The following is a 22,646-nucleotide window of genomic DNA, read 5'->3' on the forward strand; positions in this document are numbered from 1 at the left end:
ATTTTTTTGTTTTGTTATATTGGTACACTCTTCCCTAACATCTGTACCAAGTTTCAATGGAACATCCTCTTTGTTTGGTTGTGAGGGTAGTTACAGTTATTTTGGAGCTGGGATTTTTTGCTATCGAAAAATATGGATCAAGGATTTGGATTTTGGCCAAAAACAACACCACAATAATGCCTCGCCACCATATTACCGATTTGGCCCCATGTGACTTTTTCTTGTTCCCAAAACTGAAGATAATCGAAAAATTTGAAAATTTGAAATTTGAAGTCACCTTACTTTTGAACACAACTCGTTACTTCTAAAAGGTTTCGATAATCGAAAATTTGAAATTGCGAAATTTGGAGTCACCTTACTTTTTGAACACACACAAAACCGAAAGTAACAACTCACATTTTAAATATATATCGTTCAGTAAAAACCCAATAAGCATAAAATTAACTTTTACTGTTATATAAATAGTTTGAATTCACGGTTTTAGTTTTTTAAATACGAATCTTAGCCTATAATGATGTAAAATAAAAGAAATTACCGTTAAGGAATCGAGATTTGAAAATAAATGTTATCCATCCCTTGCCGCGCTGCCTGATCATAGGCAGGGAACTGAAATCAACCCTGCTTTGTTATCGATCGTCGTCCGTCACTAGAACGAAAAATAACAATTCAGCTACCTGGCAACGCTAAAAAAAATCAACAAACGACGCCGCGCAATAATTCGAAACTTCTTGCAACTGTTTAATAATTCCAGGAATAGAAGCAATAATATCCGAAAAAAATATGAGCAACAAGAGCACACCAGTGCGCCAGCGCATCCAACAGTTCCAAACGCGAGGTACGCATAAATCGACGCCGGCGTCTGAGATTAGTGGCCTGCGCAAGAAGGTGCTGATGACGCGTAAGGAGGATCGCGATCGTCCCGAACAGCTGCTGAATACGGCCTTCAGCGGGAGCACCCCACAACCGAAACCGAAATCGACAGCCCTAAATGCCTGTTACACGCCCTCGTCGCTTTACAGAAATGCAAACCACACTCCCGGAAGAACAAAGACTCCGGGCACCGGAAAATCCAGTTCCAGCAGACCCAAGGATCGGGATTCTCTGATGGACTCCTGCCTCAGCGTTTCCGAGGAAAGTAACATGATTGTGGCGGTGCGAGTGCGTCCACTCAACGCTCTGGAGTGCACACGTGGTCAGGTCACCAATGTGGTCCAGGTCCATGGAAATAGCAATGAGTTGACTGTCCAGGCGGGCAGCAGTGCTGATTCCTCAGCCGGCGTGACGCATTTCTTTAGCTACGATCAGGTTTACTATTCTTGCGATCCGGAGAGGAAGAACTACGCCTGCCAGGCAAAAGTCTTTGAAGGCACAGCTCGTCCTTTAATCGATACTGCCTTCGAGGGCTATAACGCCTGTCTCTTTGCCTACGGTCAGACGGGTTCGGGTAAATCCTACAGTATGATGGGCATTGAGGCGCTGGATGATGCTGCTTTAGATGGAGGACCACCGCATGATGAAGCCGGTATTATTCCACGTTTCTGCCATGAGCTGTTCCGCCGGATAGAAGCTGTGAAAAGCCAGCAGCAACTGCAGGTGGAAGTGGAAGTCAGCTACTTTGAGATATACAACGAAAAGATCCATGATTTGTTGAGTGTCCAGCACGCTGCTGCTGCATCTGGAGAGTCCACTCCTGTCCAGCAGCAGCACCAGCAACGACCTGCTTTGAAGGTGAGAGAGCACCCAATTTTTGGACCCTATGTTGTGGATTTGAGTGCCCACTCGGTGGACTCCTACTCAGCACTTCGCAACTGGCTGGCCGTGGGCAACTCCCAACGTGCCACCGCTTCCACGGCCATGAACGACAAGAGCTCGCGTTCGCACTCCATTTTTAACATCGTCCTAAACCTCACCGATCTGAGCAGTGATGATGGATCCTCCGATACGGGCTCGGGCACGGTTTCCTCGCTCCGGCAGACACGGCGCAGTAAAATTAGTTTGGTGGATTTGGCGGGCAGTGAGCGCATCAGCGTCTCTGGATCAAATGGCGAAAGGATACGCGAGGGTGTGAGCATTAACAAGAGTCTGCTGACACTGGGAAAAGTCATCGCTGCTTTAGCCGATTCTCGAAAGGCTAGTGGGAATGGACTTCTGGGTTCCGGAACACCCAGTACATTCGTCCCTTATCGAGAAAGCGTGCTCACCTGGCTTCTGAGGGTAAGTGTTACAAAATCATGGCTAACTATTTCTGTACTTATCAACTGGGTCAGTAGGTTGGTCTACTTTTCGCTGGCGATAAGTCCTTATTATTTTCTCTGTCAATTATATAAAATTATATTCAAGAAGTTGATTTATTTAAGTGGTGGCTTATTATAACGTTATCCATTATAAGTAGGAATGTAAAGGCTCGAATCTTTAAAAGAAGTGTATTTCTTGTCGATACTTTCATAATTTTTGCCACCTCCAACGGATCGGTTATCAACACTTTCCCTTTGATTAGCCAGCGGGCCATGGAATGAGGTTTCCCCACAATCAGTAACTACTCGGAAAGCAATCAGCACCTATAACTGCACTGGGAATGCAAACGACACGTTGACCTCTATGGAAATAACCCACAAAAACTTCAAAGATAGAAATATTTACATAATCATAAATTGCTGGACAAACATGATTCTAACGTTTCCATCGATCTCGTGATGCTCCGGAGAACTCTTTGTTGCCAAGCCCATTGTCTATTGAGATTCGATCTCGTGATAATGTGTCGTCGCCCTGACTTTTCCGACACGCGAATTTGCCTTTTATGATGTCTGAATTTTAGAGACAGATTGGTGTTTGTTCCTCAAATTAAAATGTATGATAATTACTTTAAATAAAGTAAACCAACAAATTGTGTGAAGATCATGAAAAATGAGACATCAGCTAACGATTAGACTGAGCTTATCTTTATAGGATAAAATATGATATGTTTTCTTTTCTATTTTATTTTGAAACTTGAAGTCACCTTACATTCGTTTGAGTTAGTTGTTTAGGGAAATGGGAAGAGCTAGTTTTTTATTTATTTATTATTTTCTTATCATTTTCGATAGCGAAACTTTTTATCTTGGTCTTAAATTTGAATCAAAGACCTCCCTGCGCCTCAATCAATTGAGTGATTAAAGCCTTGGCTTCTTATCATATCTTTTCAAAATTTCTGCTTTGCCTTTTTTTATTTGCTTATAAAATTTATGACCTGATAGAAAGGCACGTGTAAGTATTCTAGAAAATTATTTTAAGAAAGCTTATAAAAAAGATAGCAGCTTTGTTTACTTTGTCCGATGTTTGTTACCCAAACTTGTTCTGTTTTATTTTATGATATATCTTATACTAAGTAAAACGAAGGCATCTAGAAGATATATCTTATTGATTTAAATTATATTTAGATAAAAACGTTTGTATTTGTAAACATTGGGAAGTGAAGGAAGGTCATTTAGATGTGTTACATAGTTTGAGTTGTTTAAAGTATTGAACTTTACATTGTTATAAAATGATCATGAGACTAGATTGCATAAATGTATCAGCAGTCAATAGTACAAATATTTTTCCATATCCATTATCATTACATAAAATATTTAAATTGTTTCCTTCTAATTTATACATATTTGTTTCACGATTTCCACTTATTGTTTGAGTTGAGTAATGGATTTGATTTTTCTGTAGTATTTCACATGCTACGTACTTATGTGTGTACTTCTAGTTAACGACTACTCTCAAAGGAAAATCACAAGTTTTACCACTTTTACAAGGTTAACTAATCCATTATTAAGAGTTTTATATAATATAAATCGTATATACGTCTAAAAAAAGCTGCACTTGACATTTTACAACGTAATTCGTCGATATTCTATGAGTAATTACACGGCGCCCAAGTGAAAGGCTCTTGATTGAAGGTACTACAAAGTCCAAAAACAGTTGTATATTTTCCCGAAACCCGTTCCACTAAGTGTTGTTTATTGTCTAGCCACTTCGAGTTTTAGTTACGGTAGTACCTTCCAGAGATTTAAGTTTTATATATGAGAGTTTCCATAAAGACAGTGCTAGAGAATGGCGTCTTACCAAATTATATCTTAACCAAGTCAATAGGGCACCCTTGTGATTTTATACGAACAAAAAAAAGGGAACAACAATGTTGGAGAACCGGAAAAATAAGGCGACCTTCTTTGAGTCCATCTGCGATTGTATTTTTTTCGCTTTCCATGGGTTTCTATGACTGACTATCTTTTAAGTACTTTTCCTATCTTTGCATAATAAACACCAAGTTTCCATGTAGATTCTCTTCTTTGCCAACCCAACGATTTAAAAATACATTTCAGATAATGTGGTAGGATTTTTTTTTTTTATTTTTCCTGGTGAACTCCTCCGGTACTAAAACAATATAACACTTGATAAGTTATCGCGTCTCCTAAGTTGCGACACCAACAATTTCAATTGCTGTTGTCGTTGTCGCCTTTTTCCACATTTACAGGCCTTGGGCTCGCATTTGCATTTGCCCTTGATTAACTTTTTTGCATCCTTAAGAGCTGTAATAACAATTACAAAATACTCAATATGAATAATTTTTGGAAATAGCAGTCATTAGTGGGTGGAAACTGCCAACTTACAATATCTACTTAAAATCAGAGCACGTACATTATGAGAATCGCCATTATAACTGATTAAAGAAAATTAGAGATAATTTACAATGCGTAGTAAAAGTTAATCAAGTTATTGATAAGAGAGTTGTGTAAAATAGCTTTCATTACCTACAATTTATAAGAAAATTTATAATAGATCACTTATCTTGAATCAAGTTTTAGACTTGTTTTAAACTGAACTATAGTGAATGGATTTAACCTCTATTATATATTCAAATTAACAGAAAAATGTTCACCTGTTGCTATAGAGCTTAAAACTTGAATTGGAAATGCGGTTTCAAAATTAGCAATATGAGCTAATTATTTGTACTTAAAAAAGTAAAAGGTAATAGTTAAAACGTAATTGGTTTTATAATTAATAACCTGTCATTAGAAAGGCCTATAGTATAATTAAATCAGTTAAGGCACTTGTATAAAAATTATTTTGTTCAACTGAACAGAATTTGAAAAACTAATTTGCTATTTTTTATTGCTGGCCAACCTGAGTGGGTGCAATAAATATTCATTTCACTTTACTTAATTTTTAAGTCTTACAAAATATATTTTATAATTTCACCTTGCGCTTTGTCTTCTGTGGAAGATTTTAGTTTTTTTAAAAGGCGTTTCAACATTTTTAAATTTCAGTCGATTTTTTAATGGAATGTAATTTTAAAGGAAGTAAACCTTTTATATCCTTTTTTTTATTATTATTTTTTTAATTATTTCTTAACTTGATATGACCTTTACATGGCTGTAGGAACTTCGGAACTGCAAGTGTCGAAGCCCAAGCTTGCTTTCTAAGTAAATTCCAAGCTTAGCTGATCGTGTGCAAAGCCCCTAGAAACCGCAATGAATTCATAATCAAAATTTCTCGAACTCGCTTCTGGTTAGCCACAAAACATTGTTTAGATAAAGAATGAATGTGGATTTTCAAATATAATCCAGAAACATCGCATTGAATTCAAATGAACTACAGTTCACACGACTTAAAAGTCAGTTGAAATGTCAAATTAAAATCGTTTCTAATACACAAAGCGTGCCAGCAGATAGTACGTCATTTTATTATTTTCATAATTAGTAACAACGGACGTCTGTTGCGATCTGAATTTTCAAATAAGCCACGTTTTTAGCTCACATATTAACGCTAATTAACCGTATCGGGACAATGTGACATATAATGGAGTATAAAGACGTAACAATATAAATATTGAATGAAAACTCAACTTATTTCAGTTGCTAATTGAACATTGAAAAGCCCATTATTTTTTAAGTAGAGGAAGGTCTGTTGCTATTTGAATATGATGATAATATGGTATAAAATGGGGTAAAATTTTCGAGGAAAAATTAATGAAAAGGGAAAGTTTGTTACACGTTCTTGTTACTGTTTATCTTTGCCTTATGTAATAGAATTTATGGTTTGGTTTCGCTAATTTCTCACAATACAACAATTGTAATTTGAGTCAGTGTATAATAATATATTTAGCCATTTCACAGTTCTACTCCCCAGGCCAAGTAGTTAGCATTGAATATAAAATGAATTGAATTCATTGGTATAAACAACTAAATATATGGCTTCCCTCCATGAGTTGTTTTTCTCAAAATCCCGCCTACCCCGTACACCCCATTGCACATACCGATGCATACTCATTCCTATACGTAAATATATATAATATATGTAGATATAGCGTGTGGGGCAATTCACAATTTGATCACCCGGTCGGGGACCCAGGAGATACAGCAATTTTAATTCTGATTCGACGCTGTTCTTGAATCGTTTGATTAAACCAGCAAAAGCTGATCTCACATGTTCATTGCTCTAATTCAATTCAGTTTAGTTGAGTGGGAAATATTTAAAGTAAGGTTATGAATGGACAAACTTTGATTTCACTGGACGAGAGAGATGTAGGAAAACATTTGATACCATTTGGCATGGTCAAGTTCCAGGTCGGTTTATTGCTTTTCGAGGTGTTAGTTTTTGTTTCCCAGGGTAATCGCTTTAAAACTGACCTTAGTCATTGAAAATTGACTTCATTTTATTATTAACTTTTATTTAACCTGGGGAATATTTTTTGATTAGTTGTCAAATGACTGATTAACTTCAATTAGTAAACTGGTGCGAGACGGAAAGATTTCCGTAAAAATTTGCATAACAAAATTAAGGAATATTTTTGGAAAACTAAACCAGTTTAAGTCGGTGGCCCAAACTGACCAACCTCAATGTAAGATGGAACAGGTGTCTACCACAAATAGAAACCACTGACTGGTTTAAGGCAGTTTTTCTGATACAATATTGATTTGTAAATTTGTATACTTTCCATCGTTTGAACACATCTCTACAATACCCCATAAAGTTGATAAAAAAAATTATTTCCAATTTCATTTTTTAATAACTTTCATTTTTATTGATTCGTTTATAATTTAAATTAAACATAAATATATAATATATATGATATATAACATTGTATAAATTGAAAATTTTCTCGGTACCTGCAAGCAAATTTTTTCACAAATCAATCAATTTTTTTATCATTTACTTAAATAACTAATGCAAATGTTAAATCGTTTTTTATAATATTCCGTCTTTTTTTTTTGCACAGTTGAGCCTGAACACGAAATAACATAATAATATTTCTGTTTTTCTGTTTTTTTTTATAATTAAAGTTGTGTTAACAAAATTTAACTTGGCATAAACTTTTGAAACACTTAACTTTTACATATATATAGCAATATTATGATTAGTTTTGACACTTGCTCTGGCTGTGCAATCCTCAGTTGGTATTACAATAAATATATGGGAATGTCTAATATAGACAAGGATACAATAAAAATCGGGGGTCCAAAGTAGCTACACATATATCGAAAAAATAATATTTTATATACCTTAGTTGGCGCCAATGAAGCATTTTCGTATCTTATTTGTTTTTCATTATTTCTTGTCTATATGGTATACCTGTAACTGATCCAATTGGGTCCAAAATAAATCCAACGAAAAAACCAAAAAATTTAGCTTAAACATTTTCTACTGCAATTTACTCAGTCTCGTACGCAAAATAGAAAATTTTGTTTTTCTGCTATTTTTGCTTCCCTTGTTGTGTTTTTTTTGTAAATATATTTTTTGTAGCTTTTTTTCAGGTTTTTCTTTTCTCTTGCCTAAGGTCAAAAAAATGCGTTGGTCAAGCGGGGCAGGTATTCGTTATTTGATTTTTTCATCGTGCGCTATTGTTTGTCGGTAAACAAATTACTGTTTATAGTTGTACATAACTGCGAAGTTGGCGTCAAAACGAAATTGTAGATAATGGTTATATAGGGAATTGTAAATTGGTATCAAGTTTTTCTGTTCTTGTAAATGGTAGTGTATTCGCGATGCGGAAATGCTGGGGCAACCATTTCAAAAATAACGGGTACAGTTGCCTTGGATTATTGTAACTGTATGCTGCTGTCTCACTCTCTCTCTCTCTTTAGCTCTTTCTTGCAATCTTGCAATCTTTCTTTAACAGCTTTATTTCTCGTTTCTCCTCTGGTTATTTCTTTGTTTTTGTTGTCTCTCTTTCGGGTTTCTTTCCTTTCTTCTGTTTACACTCTCGTATATATGGCATTTCGCGAATGTCAGTGGGAAACGTCTGTAATAGAGTCATCTCGCTCCCTCTCACACCTTGCAGCTTTGCGGAGCTGCAAGGACGGAGGTTTGGCTATGATTGTGGGCGTGCTCCAGCTCATGTTCGTGCATGTCCTCCTCGTCCTCGCAGATGCTGTCATGATGCTTTCGCTGCTCCCGCTTGCGCATGTAGTTAATAAGCGGTCGCTTCTTGTGTTCCTTGCAGAACGGACAGTCCTTGCGCATCTGCTTCTCGGTCTTCACTTGCTTGCATTTTTCTGTAATCAAGAGAATGCGATAGGTCATCGGTTATTGAAGGTCGCTCTAAATGTTTGCCCTCGTCTGTAGTACCCCGTTCATCTTAGCTTCCTATGTTTTTTGTGGCCTACGTGCCCATTTGAACGCCCTTCTGGGCCGTCAAACAGCTGATTTTTGACTACGTGACGTAGCTGCGTTAACGCTCATGACGTCACGTCGCCATCCATGATTGCTCCTCCCACTGTTCTATCAGTTATTTTATAGGTGACCCCGTGACACTAACAGCTGCCTTTTAAATAGTAAAGTAGTTTTAATTTGATTCAATTCATTAAAGTTCATAGTTTTTAAGGGAACATTTGATCTGAACATTATTGTTATATTGAACTCAGATTTATGGATCATAGGAAGTGCTCAAATGACCTGTCTCTGATGACTAAACTATTGCTTTGATTGCTCAATTGACCATGTTGAAAGCTAAACGGCTATTATTGATTAAAGCCCAGCCGATCCATGTGGAAAGAGTCTATTCATAGCCCGTGATAAGCGACCTTGCATAATCTATAAACGTACTCCACATAGAAAAAAATGTTTTATTGTTTAAACAATTTTAATTCTATAAATATCTTTATAAAAATGATCTAATCGTTTATCTTCCATAATGAATAAAAAAAAACATGTGATCTTTGTACTCTATATTTTTAATTTAATGTAATCATCATACTAAAAAGTGTACTAAAAGTGATATATTTTTTATTTCTGTGCACCTGATAATGCAGTGGGCATAATTAGTCATATACTACGCGGATATGAGAAACAATGAAAGTTTACCTTTCTCACACCCCGGTTTTGTTATTGCGCTTCAGTTTTGGCACACAAACACAATGAAGCCCTGCTTTATTTGTCTTCCCCAAAAGAGAATCCATTGTCCGACCACCTGCTCATTTTTTATGAGCCAATTCTGGAGGTACAGTCGAGTCTTAATATCTGTCTACTTAATTATCGTATTAATGTTGAATGCAGAGTGCCTTTTAATGGACTTCGGTGACCTCGATAAGACCGAGTTTAATCACCTTTAAAATACCCGCAAATTGTATATCTTTTCTTGCCTTTTTACGATTTTCCACGGGTTATGATATACCTCTTTTTTATAATTGCGCTTTAACTTTGAAATGCCGGAAATTTTCGATGAAACCTTGTGGATTTTTACCTGCCATATAATATTAAGCGCCAATATCTTACTGCACGTGGACTTAAGCCGTAAATATAAACAGATTGTAAGGGAGGCTTGTTGGCACATATGTACATATGTTTATATGTATGTATGTAGTTGATAAGGCAAGTTGCGCCGAGCTACTTATGGCACCCTGTGTTTGTGCGCAAAAAATTAAGGCGTGTTCCGCCACAAATACAAACATACATATGGAGCTAAGAAATCAGGCTGGCTATTTATAAATTCTTGCAAAAAACACAAACAGCACACGCAACTCACAAATACATCTGAGAAACGTGCTCTGGTTTTTGTCTTCTTTTTCCCCAGTGCATTTATCTGATAAACGACTGAAAGCTAAGTGCTATATAGCAGTCAGTAGGAGGTTATCGCCTCCACCCAAATACTAAAAGGAAAAGAAAATTACCTTGCACTCGACTGTAACAATCCTTGACCGCATGCTGAGAGGTTGTGGATTCGAGGGTTCCGTAGGGGAACTGCTCGTAATCCCGGTAATATCCGCTTCGCATTGAGCCGCCATATGCCATCGTGGTATCGCTAACGCAGAGTCCCCAAACATCCATGTTTGTAGCTTTGATTATTTTTCCTTGAAAGGAGCGTTGCAATAGCAATCAGTTTAAGTTGTGGGTGTGTATTTTTCTTTAGTTCTCTCTTTTTGCGCGCGTTGTGCGAGGTCGTTTCACTTTGTCTCTCGGATTTCTTGGGGCGTCCAATGAACTTTGGCTCTCTGTTTGGTAATCACTTTGTCTCTTCTTTCAAAAAACGCGTATTTTTAATGCACTTTTGCGTGGAAAATACCAATTCAAGGTATCGGTATCTGCTATCTAAATGCAGCTGCTAGCTTTTTTTCTTTCTTTTCCTCAATTTTTCACCGAATTTCGATGTTTTCTGTTGGAAGTCTCTCAGGAAACTGAAAGCCGAACGCTAAAATTACTGCATTTTTGTAGCCCTCGTGCGTTGGCGATGCTTCGGCTCTTGTTTCGCTGCCGACTTCGGGTCTCCAATATATTTACTGATGTTATGACTACGTGTGAATGTATGAGGGACAGTACGGGGGGAAATAATAGGATATTTTTATATGAGATTCATATAAAAATATTCCTGAACTTTTCTCAAAAACCTACCTTAACCGATATGTCTGCACAATAAGGAAGGGTTAAAAAAAATAATCGTCATAACATTATGCTGTGCTGTGATAATATTCTTATGGCCCCGCTTGTATGAAAATATGTGGGCCTGTTTATAAACACGTAAACATGTATGTATGGCATTGTGTTTTGTTGTGTTTTCGCGTCTCGTGCTTTTGTTAAAGCTTCACCTTCCACCCGATCCATCCCCTTTCTCACAGTGGTTACAGCTCTCACATGAGGCACAGTGGGAGTCATCTGTCGAAATCACTTCTTTTCTAAATGCAACCAACATTTTCCAAATGAATCACCCAGTGTAAGTTTTATAATTTTTAATAAATGTTAATTATCTGGGGGCATGAAAAATACTCTTGGAAGTTTTTCTTATTAGCGACCAATTGCTAATATCAAATATATCATGAAAAGCAGTAGTCATAAGAGTGATCTGACGGATGTTCACCGGCTGATCATCCAGAGGATTGACTGGACAAATTTTTATAAGGTTTGCTAATAACAGTCTAGACTGCAGGTTGACTATTCCATGATTTAGCCTCATTTATCAAAAGAAATTCGGTTGCCAAGCGGTTTATCAATTTTTTTTTGAGTGCTAAAATGGAGGGCCTGGTTTTATCAACTTTCCATAGGCAAATAGACTGCTTTTGATACTCTTAAGGCTTAAAAATCACACCTAATGTTAGACCACAAGGATCATTTTAAAGTTACCTAGAGGTTAAACGTTTTCGTACATCTTAATAAATTTGCGTAAACCTAGTGTTAAAAAGTGGTCTACGTCATTTTAGCCGGTTTTGAAAAATATTTTTGTTGTTTTCGTTTAAAAAGCGTACCGCCGTTATTAGCGGGTTTCTGCGGTTTAAGTTTGGTACACGCGAATTTCAATTATCGGAGATCGGTGACAGATTTCTAAAGGTGCGAGGACTTTTGAGAGCTAAATTTAGTCAGACCATTTTTTTATATGGTACGCTTCGGTACGTAAATGACTAACCGCGATTCCCTCCATTAATTGTATTAATTTGCGGGTAATGGACCCAGTTTCAGACGATCAGACGACTCTGACGGGCCCCCTAAGGTCGCTTATAGTTATGGTCAGTATGTTTTTATCGTATATCTTTCATTTTTTTACCACTGTGCAGGCCTACGCCTACGCCGCTGCTGCTGCGCAGTTTTTGTACACATCCATCCTCTGTTCAATTCCCTCTCTCTTGCTTTGCCCACGGTGCTGACCTGCTTAATCAAACAAGTGTCACTTACGCACACTTCCAAGTATGTGTACTAAATAGTTAGTACAAAGCTATATTTAAATACATATGTATATACTTGGTACACAAACAAAAAAACAGTAGGAAATCTTATCGAAATCCATAGGCTGTGGAACATCTGATATCATATTCCCAAGTTCAAGTCCCACTGTTGACTAAAAATACTTGTTTTTCATCTTAGTTCCTAATACTTACTATGAGTTTTTTCTTAAAAAGTATCATATGCTCTGAAGTCTTATATAATAATTAATAATTTTACGGTGTCAGTGCATGCAATTGTATTTTGTATTTGCACAACAACTTTTCTTCCTTCTCGCACTGCAGTTTTTGATAACTTAGATGATAATGATCAACTATAGGTGCCTTTGTCACGGTAGTTTTACGCAAACAGAGTTGGGCGTAGTCTTATCATTTCACTCGTCCTTATCGCTCTAAGTCCACAATCGAAAACACATACTCGAAGGTTTAGATTGTCTATTTTCCATTCCTTGATATTTTTACGCATCTGTTCTGAGTGCTTTTAAGTGCCTTGGGCTCAATGCTTACAGATCGTTAATCATCGTACCCATCACATAAAGAGGTATATTGTTTTTCAAAAAAAAAAAATGTTCACAAAGTTAAAAAAAGTTTCTTATCAATTTGACTTATAGCTTTCGAGGGGGGAATGTCTTATAGCGAGACCAGGTTTTTCATTTGCCTGATAAGAGAAGATTCTTTATACATTATTATATTCAAGCCATATCTCATTCTTATCACAATAATATTAAATGGACCATTTCCAATAACAATTCAATATAAGTAATTAATAAGACGGTATTACATTCCAAAAACAAATAAATATATAAATATATGTGCATATATTAACAAAATAGTGTTCAGGTGCCCAAAATGCTGTAAATAAAAATAAATTTTGGTTTTTAGGCATACCCACAACACATTTCGTGCTTTGAATGTGATTTGAATTTTGTAATATTTTGGGTAATAATCTGAAAGGCTAATTGTTAAATAATATATAGAAATGTTAATGTACTACATCACAAATTGGAATAATTCATTGAAATTGATAATCCATTTGTTTTTTATTTCTTGAAAGTTAATGGCAAAAATAATATTTACTGCTATGAGTGAGTAACACTTAATAAACGAAAAGTGAGAAAGTCAAGCACCAGGTTTTACACTTAACTCATTTGCCATATTGACCCTGCCAATTAATAACTTGATTTACCCCAGAGATTAACATCAAAACAATATAATTACTCACCCGAGATGCATTCCAGAGTTCTGAATATAACTGTTTCTGTCCCTCTTTCCAGGAAAATCTGGGCGGTAACTCGAAGACAGTCATGTTGGCCACCATATCACCGGCTAGCCTGCATGCGGATGAGACTTTGGCCACTTTGCGTTATGCATGTAAGGCGCGTTCTATTGTTAATCGGGTGAAGGTTAACGAATCGCCCCACGACAAGATCATCAGGGATTTGCGTGCCGAAGTGGATCGCCTGAAATCGCTCAGAAACGAGTATGAGCGTCAGAGGCGTTTATCCGGTAATAATAACAATCCCGTGCCACGAAAGATCATTATCGAAACTTCGGTGGATGAGACAGAAGTAGAGGCACTGCGTCAACAGCTGGCTGAACGGGAAAGGGAGTTGAGTCGAGCGCAAAAGTCGTGGATGGAGAAGCTCAAGGAGGCGGAGGATCAACGAAAGTCGGAGTTGCGTGTCTTGAAACGCCGGGGATTGGCTTTGGAACTAACCGCCGAGCAGAAGCAGGCATGTCTGGTTAATCTAACGGCGGATCCCATACTTAGTGGCACTTTGTTCTACCTGCTGCCTCAAGGACTCGTGCGCATAGGAAGAGGTCGACTGCCAGGAGGCAGTGCCAATTCTCAGCCGGATATCGTGCTAGACGGTCCATTGGTGGCGTTGCAGCACTGCATCATTGAACATGAACGTGGTGGCAAGTTGTATGTCATTCCAGGAAGCGAGGACTTTGAGACCTATGTAAACGGGGAACTCCTGGAGGATCGTCGTCAGCTGTTCCACGGCGACCGCCTGGTAATCGGTGGTTCCCACTATTTTCGCATCTCCAATCCCTTCTGCTCGCAAAGAGGAAAGGCTGAAAATCCCGTCGATTTCCAGTTGGCCCACCAGGAGATTCTGCAGAAACAGGAGCAGCAACTGCGATCTGAACTGGAGGCGGAAAAGCGTGCTGCCCTCACTCGGATCGAACAGGAGCGGGCTCAGCATGCTCGAGACTTTGAGGAACGGCTGCAGTGCCTCGAACTGGAGCAGTTTAAGTACAAGTGCAACAGTGAGATGTTAGAGACTGAGCGCCAAGCCTTGGCCTTAGCCCAGCAGCAGGAGCACACACCCCTAAGGCAGGAGGATGCGGTATCTACTCCTGCACAGAAATCCACCATTCTAGAAGACATTCAACGCATCATGCTGAATCCCTCGGAAGAGAGTCTTCATAAGACCCAGCTGATGGTCAAGGAGGCCACCCAACGCTGTCGCCAATTGGATCTGCCATTGGAATTCCGACAAACCCAGACGCCGGATGAGTTTGGCTTGCTACGCACCGTTATCCTCATCCTGGACAAGCAGCGAGGTCTTAAGGCCGAGTGGCCCACTGCCAGACTGGGAGTATGGTTGGATTTGGTCAGGGATAATGCGGAGCAGCAGGAGAAACTAAATGCTAGAACCATTTTTCAAAGTGTTGAGGTTGACTGGGAGCCACTGGACGCGGATCTAAATGAAACACTGAGCGACACTCATAACTCTAGCCGCATCGCCTTGAATCTGAGTGCCATGAAGGATGTGTTATTGAATAAACCGCTGAAGAGGCTACTTAACGTGTCCAGCAGTAGCAATACACCCCGCCAGACATCCACTCCCTCACCTGGCAGTCAATTTGTTCATTACACCAAACGCTTGCTAACGTATGATGCCGAGGAAACGCCAGGTAACCAGAGTAATTTCACGACGCTCGTCCAACAGGAGCTGCAGGTAATGCAGCGATCCGCTCAGCGATTGCGAAGGCACTGTGAAAGTGCCCTTCTCGAGCGGGAAAATCATCAGGACAACGGTGTTCTGGCCGTAAGCCTGCAAGAGGCTCTGGTTCGTATGGACACCGTGCTCAATGGGATGCACACTTCGTTGGCCCGAGCAGAGGCCACTGCAAGTGTCACCTCACCAACTAAAACACAGAAGGCTGTGCGCTTTCTTATCGATTGACGACGCTTAGTTCGCACCTTGGACTAGATTTTATGCTGCAATGTGCTTTGTGTTTGTTTTTTATGTTTTTAAATATATATATATATTTTGTATATTGGTTTTTAAAAATAAAATATTGATAGCACCAACAAGGAAAAGTTACTTTCGTACTGATTTACATTAAACATTTTTGAAAACAATATTTGTGCGACTGTTTTCGCTATAACAAGGATGTGTTTTTTTGTAAATGTTTTAGAAATATTTGACTTGCGGAACTTCTTGCTTAATAAACATATTAGCCTGAAATATCACCGTTTGGCTCTATTAAAGCTAATCATTCCTACAGCTTTTTTACATATAAAATAATCCCAATATTGGATATAAAAAGTACCTCAATCTGTGAATTTTACCATTCTCAAGTAGACTCTGGTACCTCATCCTCAGCCATTTGATTCTCCAATTTTGTGTTTAGCTCAACTACCCAATCACAAAACTGCCCATCCTTAAGTTCTACGAAATCGGCAAGGAACACATTAACCTTAGGCTCCTCCTTTGCCTCAAAGGGACCTGGAATCTGCTCCTGAATCCAAGGCTGTAGCTTTTTATCCACCCGTTTGGCTGTGCTTTTCAGGGTGAAGAAAAGTCGGAAGGCAATATAGCGTCCAGTGGGAGTGATAAGGCACTGAGAGACATATCCCTGCTCAGGTTGTCTCGACAATAGAGAGTCTTCCAAAAACGATTGAAGCTTCTTCACGCTCGCTTTATTTGGCCACGGTGTGGGCCAAGCATAACTTGGCCAAAATCTTAGAGGAAGTGGAATGGGACACCTTCTATAAATGATTACAACATTATGTTGCATCTCTAGACATCGTCGGAGAGTACATTCCCTGAGAGGTCCATCGGCAGTGGAGTACAGTCGATGGCCGAAAAACTGGATCAGATCCTTGTGCAGCTGCTGATGATGGCCCACTGTGAGTGCGTAGAAATGCTGCAGGTCCAGGATGACAACCTCCTCTGGATGCGAATCTACAAACTGACGGATCTCCAGAAGTGGTTCGAAAATCTCCATGGAAAAGAGCCCATGGCAATAGTAAAACTTATCATCTTTCTGGGCTATCCTCAGATCAAAGTATCGCACTCCCAGTTGCAGTTGTTCCAACGCCCCGAAATTTTGTGTTTTGCTCCAACGGCGGACGAAGCAGGGAAAGAACCGATGCCATCGTCTTATGGAAGTTTCTGCATCGGGCGATAGTTTGGACTTGCTATTTATGCCATATGTCATTGAGTTGTGTGAACCTTTACTTGGTTGGAGACGCCATTAATTAATTCCATTAGTGTGGTGATCTCATCCATACCTGGAATAGCTAAATTGATGATTGACAGTTCGCGCAATCCGCTTGGCAGATCCCGCATCCAATGTTCCTTGGACATGGTGATCTATTTTCTTTTTAAAGTTAAGAATTGATAATAAAGCCGTTTACCGTTAAAGTTCTGTTGATACTGGCCAATATTCCAGTGGCTATCGAATGGGGTTCGTTTATTTATAGTTTAGTATTTTTCAGTAGGGCTGCATTATTTGTTGGTATTTATCAAATACGAAGTAAACAAAAACAGCTGACATGTACCCGCCAAAATTGTGTGCTTTTAAATCAATAAAAGGAAGATTGAAGTTTTGATTCCAATTTAGTTCCTTTTATAATAATTTATGATAATAAATCAACATGTTATTATATCTATGATATTTATGTCAGAAATGTTTACCTATTGTCAAACTAAGTCCACTATATTACCAATTCTCAAGATCTGAACTTTAATAATCAGGTTTCACTGTCGTTGATATCAGCTGTTTAGTTGGTCGTTAGTGAATCACTTTCCCTATTTCGTGATTTTGTTTCATTATTATTCTCCGCTGAGGATGACGCGGGAGTGCGAGTTTCTGGTGGTCGGTGGCGGCATTGCAGGCGTTACCTGTGCCGAGTCCTTGGCCATTTGCCGACCCAATGCCTCCATCTTGCTGCTCACAGAATCCAGCATTGTGAAGAGTGTCGTGAATTTGGTGCCGGTGGCTCGATATTTGCACTCGTTTGATGTGCGGGAGAAGGATGTCTCTGAAATGGAAGCCACCTTCGAGACCCTAGTAGATGAACTAGAGCACATTAACAGCAAAGAGCACTGGATCCGAACCATAACTGGTTTGGTGATTAAGTATCGCTTTCTGTGTCTCTGTACTGGTGGAGTTCCAAAACTATTCTGTGGCCAAATAGCAGATCCCTTCATCATTGGCATTCGAGACACGGATTCTGTACTGGAATTGCAGCGCAAATTAACGGGAGCCAAGGATATTATGATCCTGGGCAATGGCGGAATAGCCAGTGAGTTGGCCTACGAGCTGAAGAATGTAAATGTCCATTGGGTGGTGAAAGATGCCCACACCACTGCCACCTTTGTGGATCCAGGAGCAGCGGAATTCTTTCATCTGGCTAGGAGTGAATTGCATGCGAAGGATTCTTCTCCGGTAACGGCCATTAAACGGATGCGTTATAGTGAAAATCTGCCCAGGGAGCAGGCTAGCAAGAAAGGAGCTGCTTTGGGTCCGGACTGGCATCGCACGTTTGATTTGAGTGGAGCATCTGGAGAAGGAGATAAGTGCCTACCGAAGATTTATTATAAATCTAGTATAGACAGTTACCATCTCGATGGTACGAGTCTTAAAGTCCAATTGCGACACGAGGATGGGACTCTGGAGCAGGTGACCTGTGACTTTATTGTTTCGGCTACGGGAGTCTTGCCGCGTACATCCTTCACCTGCGATTCTGCGCTCAAATTTTCCGAGGATGGCGGTATTTCCGTTGATGAAATGATGCGTACTAATCTAGAGGATGTCTATGCAGCTGGTGATGTCTGCACGGCCAAATGGCCAGCAGCAATGCACTGGTTCCAGATGCGTCTTTGGACTCAGGCCCGGCAAATGGGCTCTATGGCGGGCAGAAGTATGGCAGCCACCAGTGAGGGCGAAACCGTGTATCAGGACTTCTGCTTCGAACTCTTTGGTCATGTAACAAAACTTTTTGGCTACCCTGTAGTCCTGCTGGGTCGTTTTAACGGCCAAGATTTGGATAAGGACTACGAAATCCTGGTACGATGCACTCGCAACAAGGAGTACATTAAGTTTGTTCTTCAGAGGGGAAAACTACGGGGAGCTATTCTTATCGGCGACACTGATCTTGCAGAAACCTGCGAGAATCTGATACTAAACGGCATCGATCTGGAGCCCTACGGAGATGATATACTTAATCCAGACATTGACATTGAAGACTATTTTGATTAGTTTATTAAGAGCTAGCTTAGGATATTAAAAACATTTAAAGTAATTCATATGCTTGTGCTTACTGCTAGGATTGACTCGTTCCTGGATTTGGCGTTCCTTTTTTGGGTCGTTGTCATTTGAGCTTACCCTCGGTGCCTGAAAATTGTGAGTATTTATCAAGATCTCGACGGATTCCTGATATTTACGATACTCACCCACATACTTGATCTCATCAAAGGCCTTTCGCGCCTTTTTGAGCTCCTCGTTCATGGTGAGCAAGTCCTTGACCCTGGCATATTTACGAGGATCCTTGCGCACCAGAAAGATAATGTCCTCGACTTGAACGCGACCTGTTCGACCGATTTCCATTGCCCGGTGCGTTGTTTCAGCTATATACTCGATGACTAGATCTTCCAGCAGATCAACGGTTTCCGTGTATGGATTTTTGTCATCCCCGAAGCCAAACATCATGCATCGCAGCTCCTTGCTAAAAAGGCGCTTTCTTCCTGAATTTGTGGCCACAAATTGATCATCCTCCGCATCGTCATCGAAATTGAACTAAAAATTAAAAAATGTGATTCGGTGGCTTGGAAGAAAATTGTTGACAATGATATTACATCGCCGCCTTCAAAACTCTCTTCTGGAATATTATTCGAAGCCATTTTACTTAAAATTTTGTAAATATTCAGTGTTTACACAAAAAACACCGGACTAAATGAGTACTTTAACATCTGTTGGCATCGATACTTGTAGCATTGCTGGCAACATTTGATAGCAAGTTTTAAAAGCTAGCCAAAAAAAGCCAGAGCAAGAAATATGAATACTAATTAATATGAACAGTTTATTTTGACATAAAGGAAATAAAAATTAGGTCATAAGTACATATATTAACTAGATACTAACTAAAACCTAAGGCTAAAATTAATATATAACTAGCTAATAATTAAACGAATTAAATATAATAGCTAGATTTGTCGCAAATATAGCTATTTTAATTTGTCTCATGGTTGCATTGCCCGATAAGTCCGCCCAAACAATCGTTATCGAAGCCTTTAGCTTGCACACGCATTTCAAAAATCTGTATAAACGTACACATTATTATTTAAGTAGAAGAAAATGGAAGTTTTTACCTTTGAAAAATCTTATTTGGAGCGACTGAAGGAAGCAGAGGCGGTTCTTTCATGGGAGGGAGCTGTAATGCCCGCCTCCCAGGTTCGGTCCGAGTGGAAATCTTATGTAGAGCTGAAAATTGAGCCTGCAGGTAAGCCACCCACACTATTGCAAAAACAACAAAGACTAGTTTATAATTTTAATCTATATATATAGGCTGGCAGGCGATTTGGAAAATACCACGCGTTATTTGCGAGGATCTTAAACTACGCTATCCTACCATTGTTTACGGCTACGTGGAACAGGTAATTTTTGACGAGCTAAAGGCCGTCTTCATAGTCACCGCCGTACAGGACAACGATGTACACCTGCCGGAGAGCAACGAGGTGTCCCTGGTGGAGCTGTGGCCCACAGTGAAGCAAGAGAACTCTGCTTTGAATGTGGACACCACGGCGGAGTGCATTGATCGGTTGAGATTTTTCTATACGCATGTGTGGATGCCCTGGGATAAGGACTATGATGATGATCGTGACTGGGTACAGCAGCATCTGGAGGCTCGAATCCAACTAGTCTGCGATCTTAGCAAGAATCGTCTACCACGTCCTCTGGCCTTGCACATGCGCACCCTGCTTAACGAAGCCCATTACATCCAGCAGCGTTTGGACTTCCTGGAATTAGATCTCAGCGATGCTGAGAGCGACGATGAGGCCGTTGAGCTCAATGACAATGCCACGGAGCCGGCCAGGAAACAGCCTAAGACGGGAAGTGCCAATGGCAGTCTCAATGTTTCCACCCTGCCCGTGACAGATCTGATGTGCCTTCACCTTCGAATGGCAATCATAAAGAGTGAGTTCGAAATCCTTGAGAACCCTGAAATGAGAAGGGCCTACAGTGAACTGCAGTCGAACAGCTTGAAGAGGCTTCGCAGCTTATCTGGAAAAGCCAGGCAAACAGAGGACCTTTTGACAGAGCGCACTCCCATTACCCATGTGGTCACCATGCCTGGAAAACTGCAGCAGCAGCTGGATCTGTTGAAGCTGGCCCAGACGTTGGTCAAGCCGGAAACGCAGGTGCAGTTGTCTAATACGCTCCAGGATGTTTTGAGTATCTGCCAGAGTAATGACGACATACTGCTATCACCTGGCGAACATACAATCAAGTTTTTGGAGCACCTCAACGACAATGGCAGCCTGAGTGGCCTGGTCCACCCGGAAACTATACTAACTCCTGCTGTAGATCTTTCTACACTGCCAGTGGTATGTTCCAGTGATGAGGATAGCACTCTGCTAGTCATTGATGGGGACTACACCCTATCCCAACTGGTCTTGGATTGCCGTCACGTCCGTAGGGGCATTCTATTGCGAAATGGCACCTTGACGATGCGAGGGTGTCGGCTATTGGGCGATGGGAACTCGAGCACCCAGGAAGGTATCGTCTGCATGCCAGGCGCCAGTGTGGAACTTAAAAGTTGTCTGATTGAAAACTTTGCTGTGGGGGTGTCAATGCGATCTCGATCTAGCGCTGAGATGGGAAGTGTCCAGTTTAAGAACTGCATAACAGGATTAGAGTTGCTAGAAAAAACAGCTTCGGTGAATTTGCAGGGAAGCAAGTGCACCTTTGACACCTGTAAACTGGGCATCTTGGCAGATGGCTTAGCCTTCGAAAAGGGAAGAACGGAAAAGTCTCTGTTTCTAAAAGAATTTAGCGAACTGCAACGGTAAGAATGATGATTGCAGGACAGTTTAAAATGTTTTCGTTATTTAAAGAAAGAAAGTACAAATCTTGTTTAAACTGATTTAATTTTTTATAGGTACAATGAGGAAAACATACTTGGTAATTGCTGCTTTAACAATTGCAAGAGGAACGTACGCGTTTATAACGAATCTGATCAGCTGCTGGCTCAGCGCTCGCATCAGCGACTCCTTGAAGAGGAACTCGAGGGTGAGAACAAGGAGAACATTCTATTGGCCTAGGGATATTTTATGCACTTTAACAATTAAATCTGTTAACTTTTATAAGAAACTACTTGATAAATAAATCTTAAGTAAGCTAACCGAAAAACATTCAAAGACCTACAAGTGCCTTTCATACTCATTAATTCTTAAACAAGTTAAGAACTAAAAACTAGGCTTAAGCAACGTTTAGTAACCCATAATTTATTGAGGCAACCTGATATTTTTAACGAATTCAGGGTATTCGAAAATTAAAGGATTTCGAATAATAAGCACTTAGGCCTGATCATCATTTCAACATAGCCAAGCGACATATTAAAGTCGTAATCTTTATTCCAGGAAGCCCAAAAAATTCCATAATATTTTCCATAAGGCCTTCTGCCACTTCTATAATAATTTCCATTCAGCGAACTGTAATTTTAATTTATCAAAATTATAAAAAAATCGTATATATTTAAAAACCATACCTTATAGCACATTTTTTAAACCACCATCCACCATGGTGATATTTGGCGCAATTGTTAAGATGATAGTCATTATCCCTGTCAAATGTGCTGAACTTCATTTTTCACATGGTAACTTAGGGAGTCACCTGCTGTACCAGAATAATTCCCAACGGACTTTAGCACATAACTCTCTTTTTCACTTCCGATTTCGAAATGATCGTATTGAGCATAGCGATTGTTGCCCCTTACATCACGAAGCTTTATGTAAAGTTCATATTGTTTTGCCTTCGTGATGATATACAATTTTTCCAGACCAATGAAAAACTCTCTATTGAAATTCCCAAATCCGTTCTTATAAAACTTCCATCCACGGTTAAATTTTTCAGAGCCGCTAAAACGTCGCTGAATTACCATCCAACCATTTTCTTTGCAAGTAGCTGGAAATGGATTTAATCCCATAATTGCCATTCTTTGAACTCGAACTG

The 22,646-nt window shown here is 39.6% G+C and overlaps 6 protein-coding genes across 7 annotated transcripts; 3 read left to right on the forward strand and 3 right to left on the reverse strand.

Moving 5' to 3' along the window:
* Positions 1-633: 633 nt before the first annotated feature.
* Positions 634-15,368, forward strand: LOC108114828 (kinesin-like protein KIF14). Its single transcript, XM_017225966.2, has 2 exons — positions 634-2,214; positions 13,445-15,368. Exons 1-2 carry the CDS (start codon positions 781-783, stop codon positions 15,365-15,367), a joined length of 3,357 nt encoding a protein of 1,118 aa, XP_017081455.2. The 5' UTR covers positions 634-780; the 3' UTR covers position 15,368.
* LOC108114833 lies at positions 4,348-10,652 on the reverse strand. Of its 2 annotated transcripts, none has more exons than XM_017225973.2 (2): positions 10,134-10,652; positions 4,348-4,553 (listed from the first exon to the last, which is right to left on the reverse strand). In XM_017225973.2, exons 1-2 carry the CDS (start codon positions 10,288-10,290, stop codon positions 4,399-4,401), a joined length of 312 nt encoding a protein of 103 aa, XP_017081462.2. In that variant the 5' UTR covers positions 10,291-10,652; the 3' UTR covers positions 4,348-4,398. The 2 variants fall into 2 exon arrangements, with proteins under 2 accessions (XP_017081462.2, XP_017081459.1); XM_017225970.2 differs by lacking the exon at positions 4,348-4,553 and adding an exon at positions 7,428-8,519 and having other exon boundaries at positions 10,134-10,650.
* Positions 15,369-15,761: 393 nt separating the features above from the next.
* On the reverse strand, positions 15,762-16,868 carry LOC108114830 (PI-PLC X domain-containing protein 2). The gene is made up of 2 exons (XM_017225968.2): positions 16,702-16,868; positions 15,762-16,642 (listed from the first exon to the last, which is right to left on the reverse strand). Exons 1-2 carry the CDS (start codon positions 16,775-16,777, stop codon positions 15,762-15,764), a joined length of 957 nt encoding a protein of 318 aa, XP_017081457.2. The 5' UTR covers positions 16,778-16,868.
* Positions 16,869-17,161: 293 nt separating this feature from the next.
* On the forward strand, positions 17,162-18,717 carry LOC108114829 (pyridine nucleotide-disulfide oxidoreductase domain-containing protein 1). The gene has a single exon (XM_017225967.2). The coding sequence runs from the start codon at positions 17,262-17,264 to the stop codon at positions 18,672-18,674; it is 1,413 nt and encodes a 470-aa protein (XP_017081456.2). The 5' UTR covers positions 17,162-17,261; the 3' UTR covers positions 18,675-18,717.
* LOC108114832 (transcription initiation factor TFIID subunit 13) lies at positions 18,649-19,404 on the reverse strand. The gene is made up of 3 exons (XM_017225969.2): positions 19,271-19,404; positions 18,869-19,211; positions 18,649-18,809 (listed from the first exon to the last, which is right to left on the reverse strand). The coding sequence occupies exons 1-3, from the start codon at positions 19,313-19,315 to the stop codon at positions 18,787-18,789; spliced, it is 411 nt and encodes a 136-aa protein (XP_017081458.1). The 5' UTR covers positions 19,316-19,404; the 3' UTR covers positions 18,649-18,786.
* Positions 19,405-19,710: 306 nt separating this feature from the next.
* Positions 19,711-21,816, forward strand: LOC108114881 (protein nessun dorma). The gene is made up of 3 exons (XM_017226039.2): positions 19,711-19,914; positions 19,980-21,480; positions 21,574-21,816. Exons 1-3 carry the CDS (start codon positions 19,770-19,772, stop codon positions 21,734-21,736), a joined length of 1,809 nt encoding a protein of 602 aa, XP_017081528.2. The 5' UTR covers positions 19,711-19,769; the 3' UTR covers positions 21,737-21,816.
* The last annotated feature ends 830 nt before the right edge of the window (positions 21,817-22,646 follow it).

The sequence above is a fragment of the Drosophila eugracilis genome, unplaced genomic scaffold, assembly GCF_018153835.1.
Source record: "Drosophila eugracilis isolate 14026-0451.02 unplaced genomic scaffold, ASM1815383v1 contig_1676, whole genome shotgun sequence".
NCBI lineage: Eukaryota > Metazoa > Arthropoda > Insecta > Diptera > Drosophilidae > Drosophila > Drosophila eugracilis.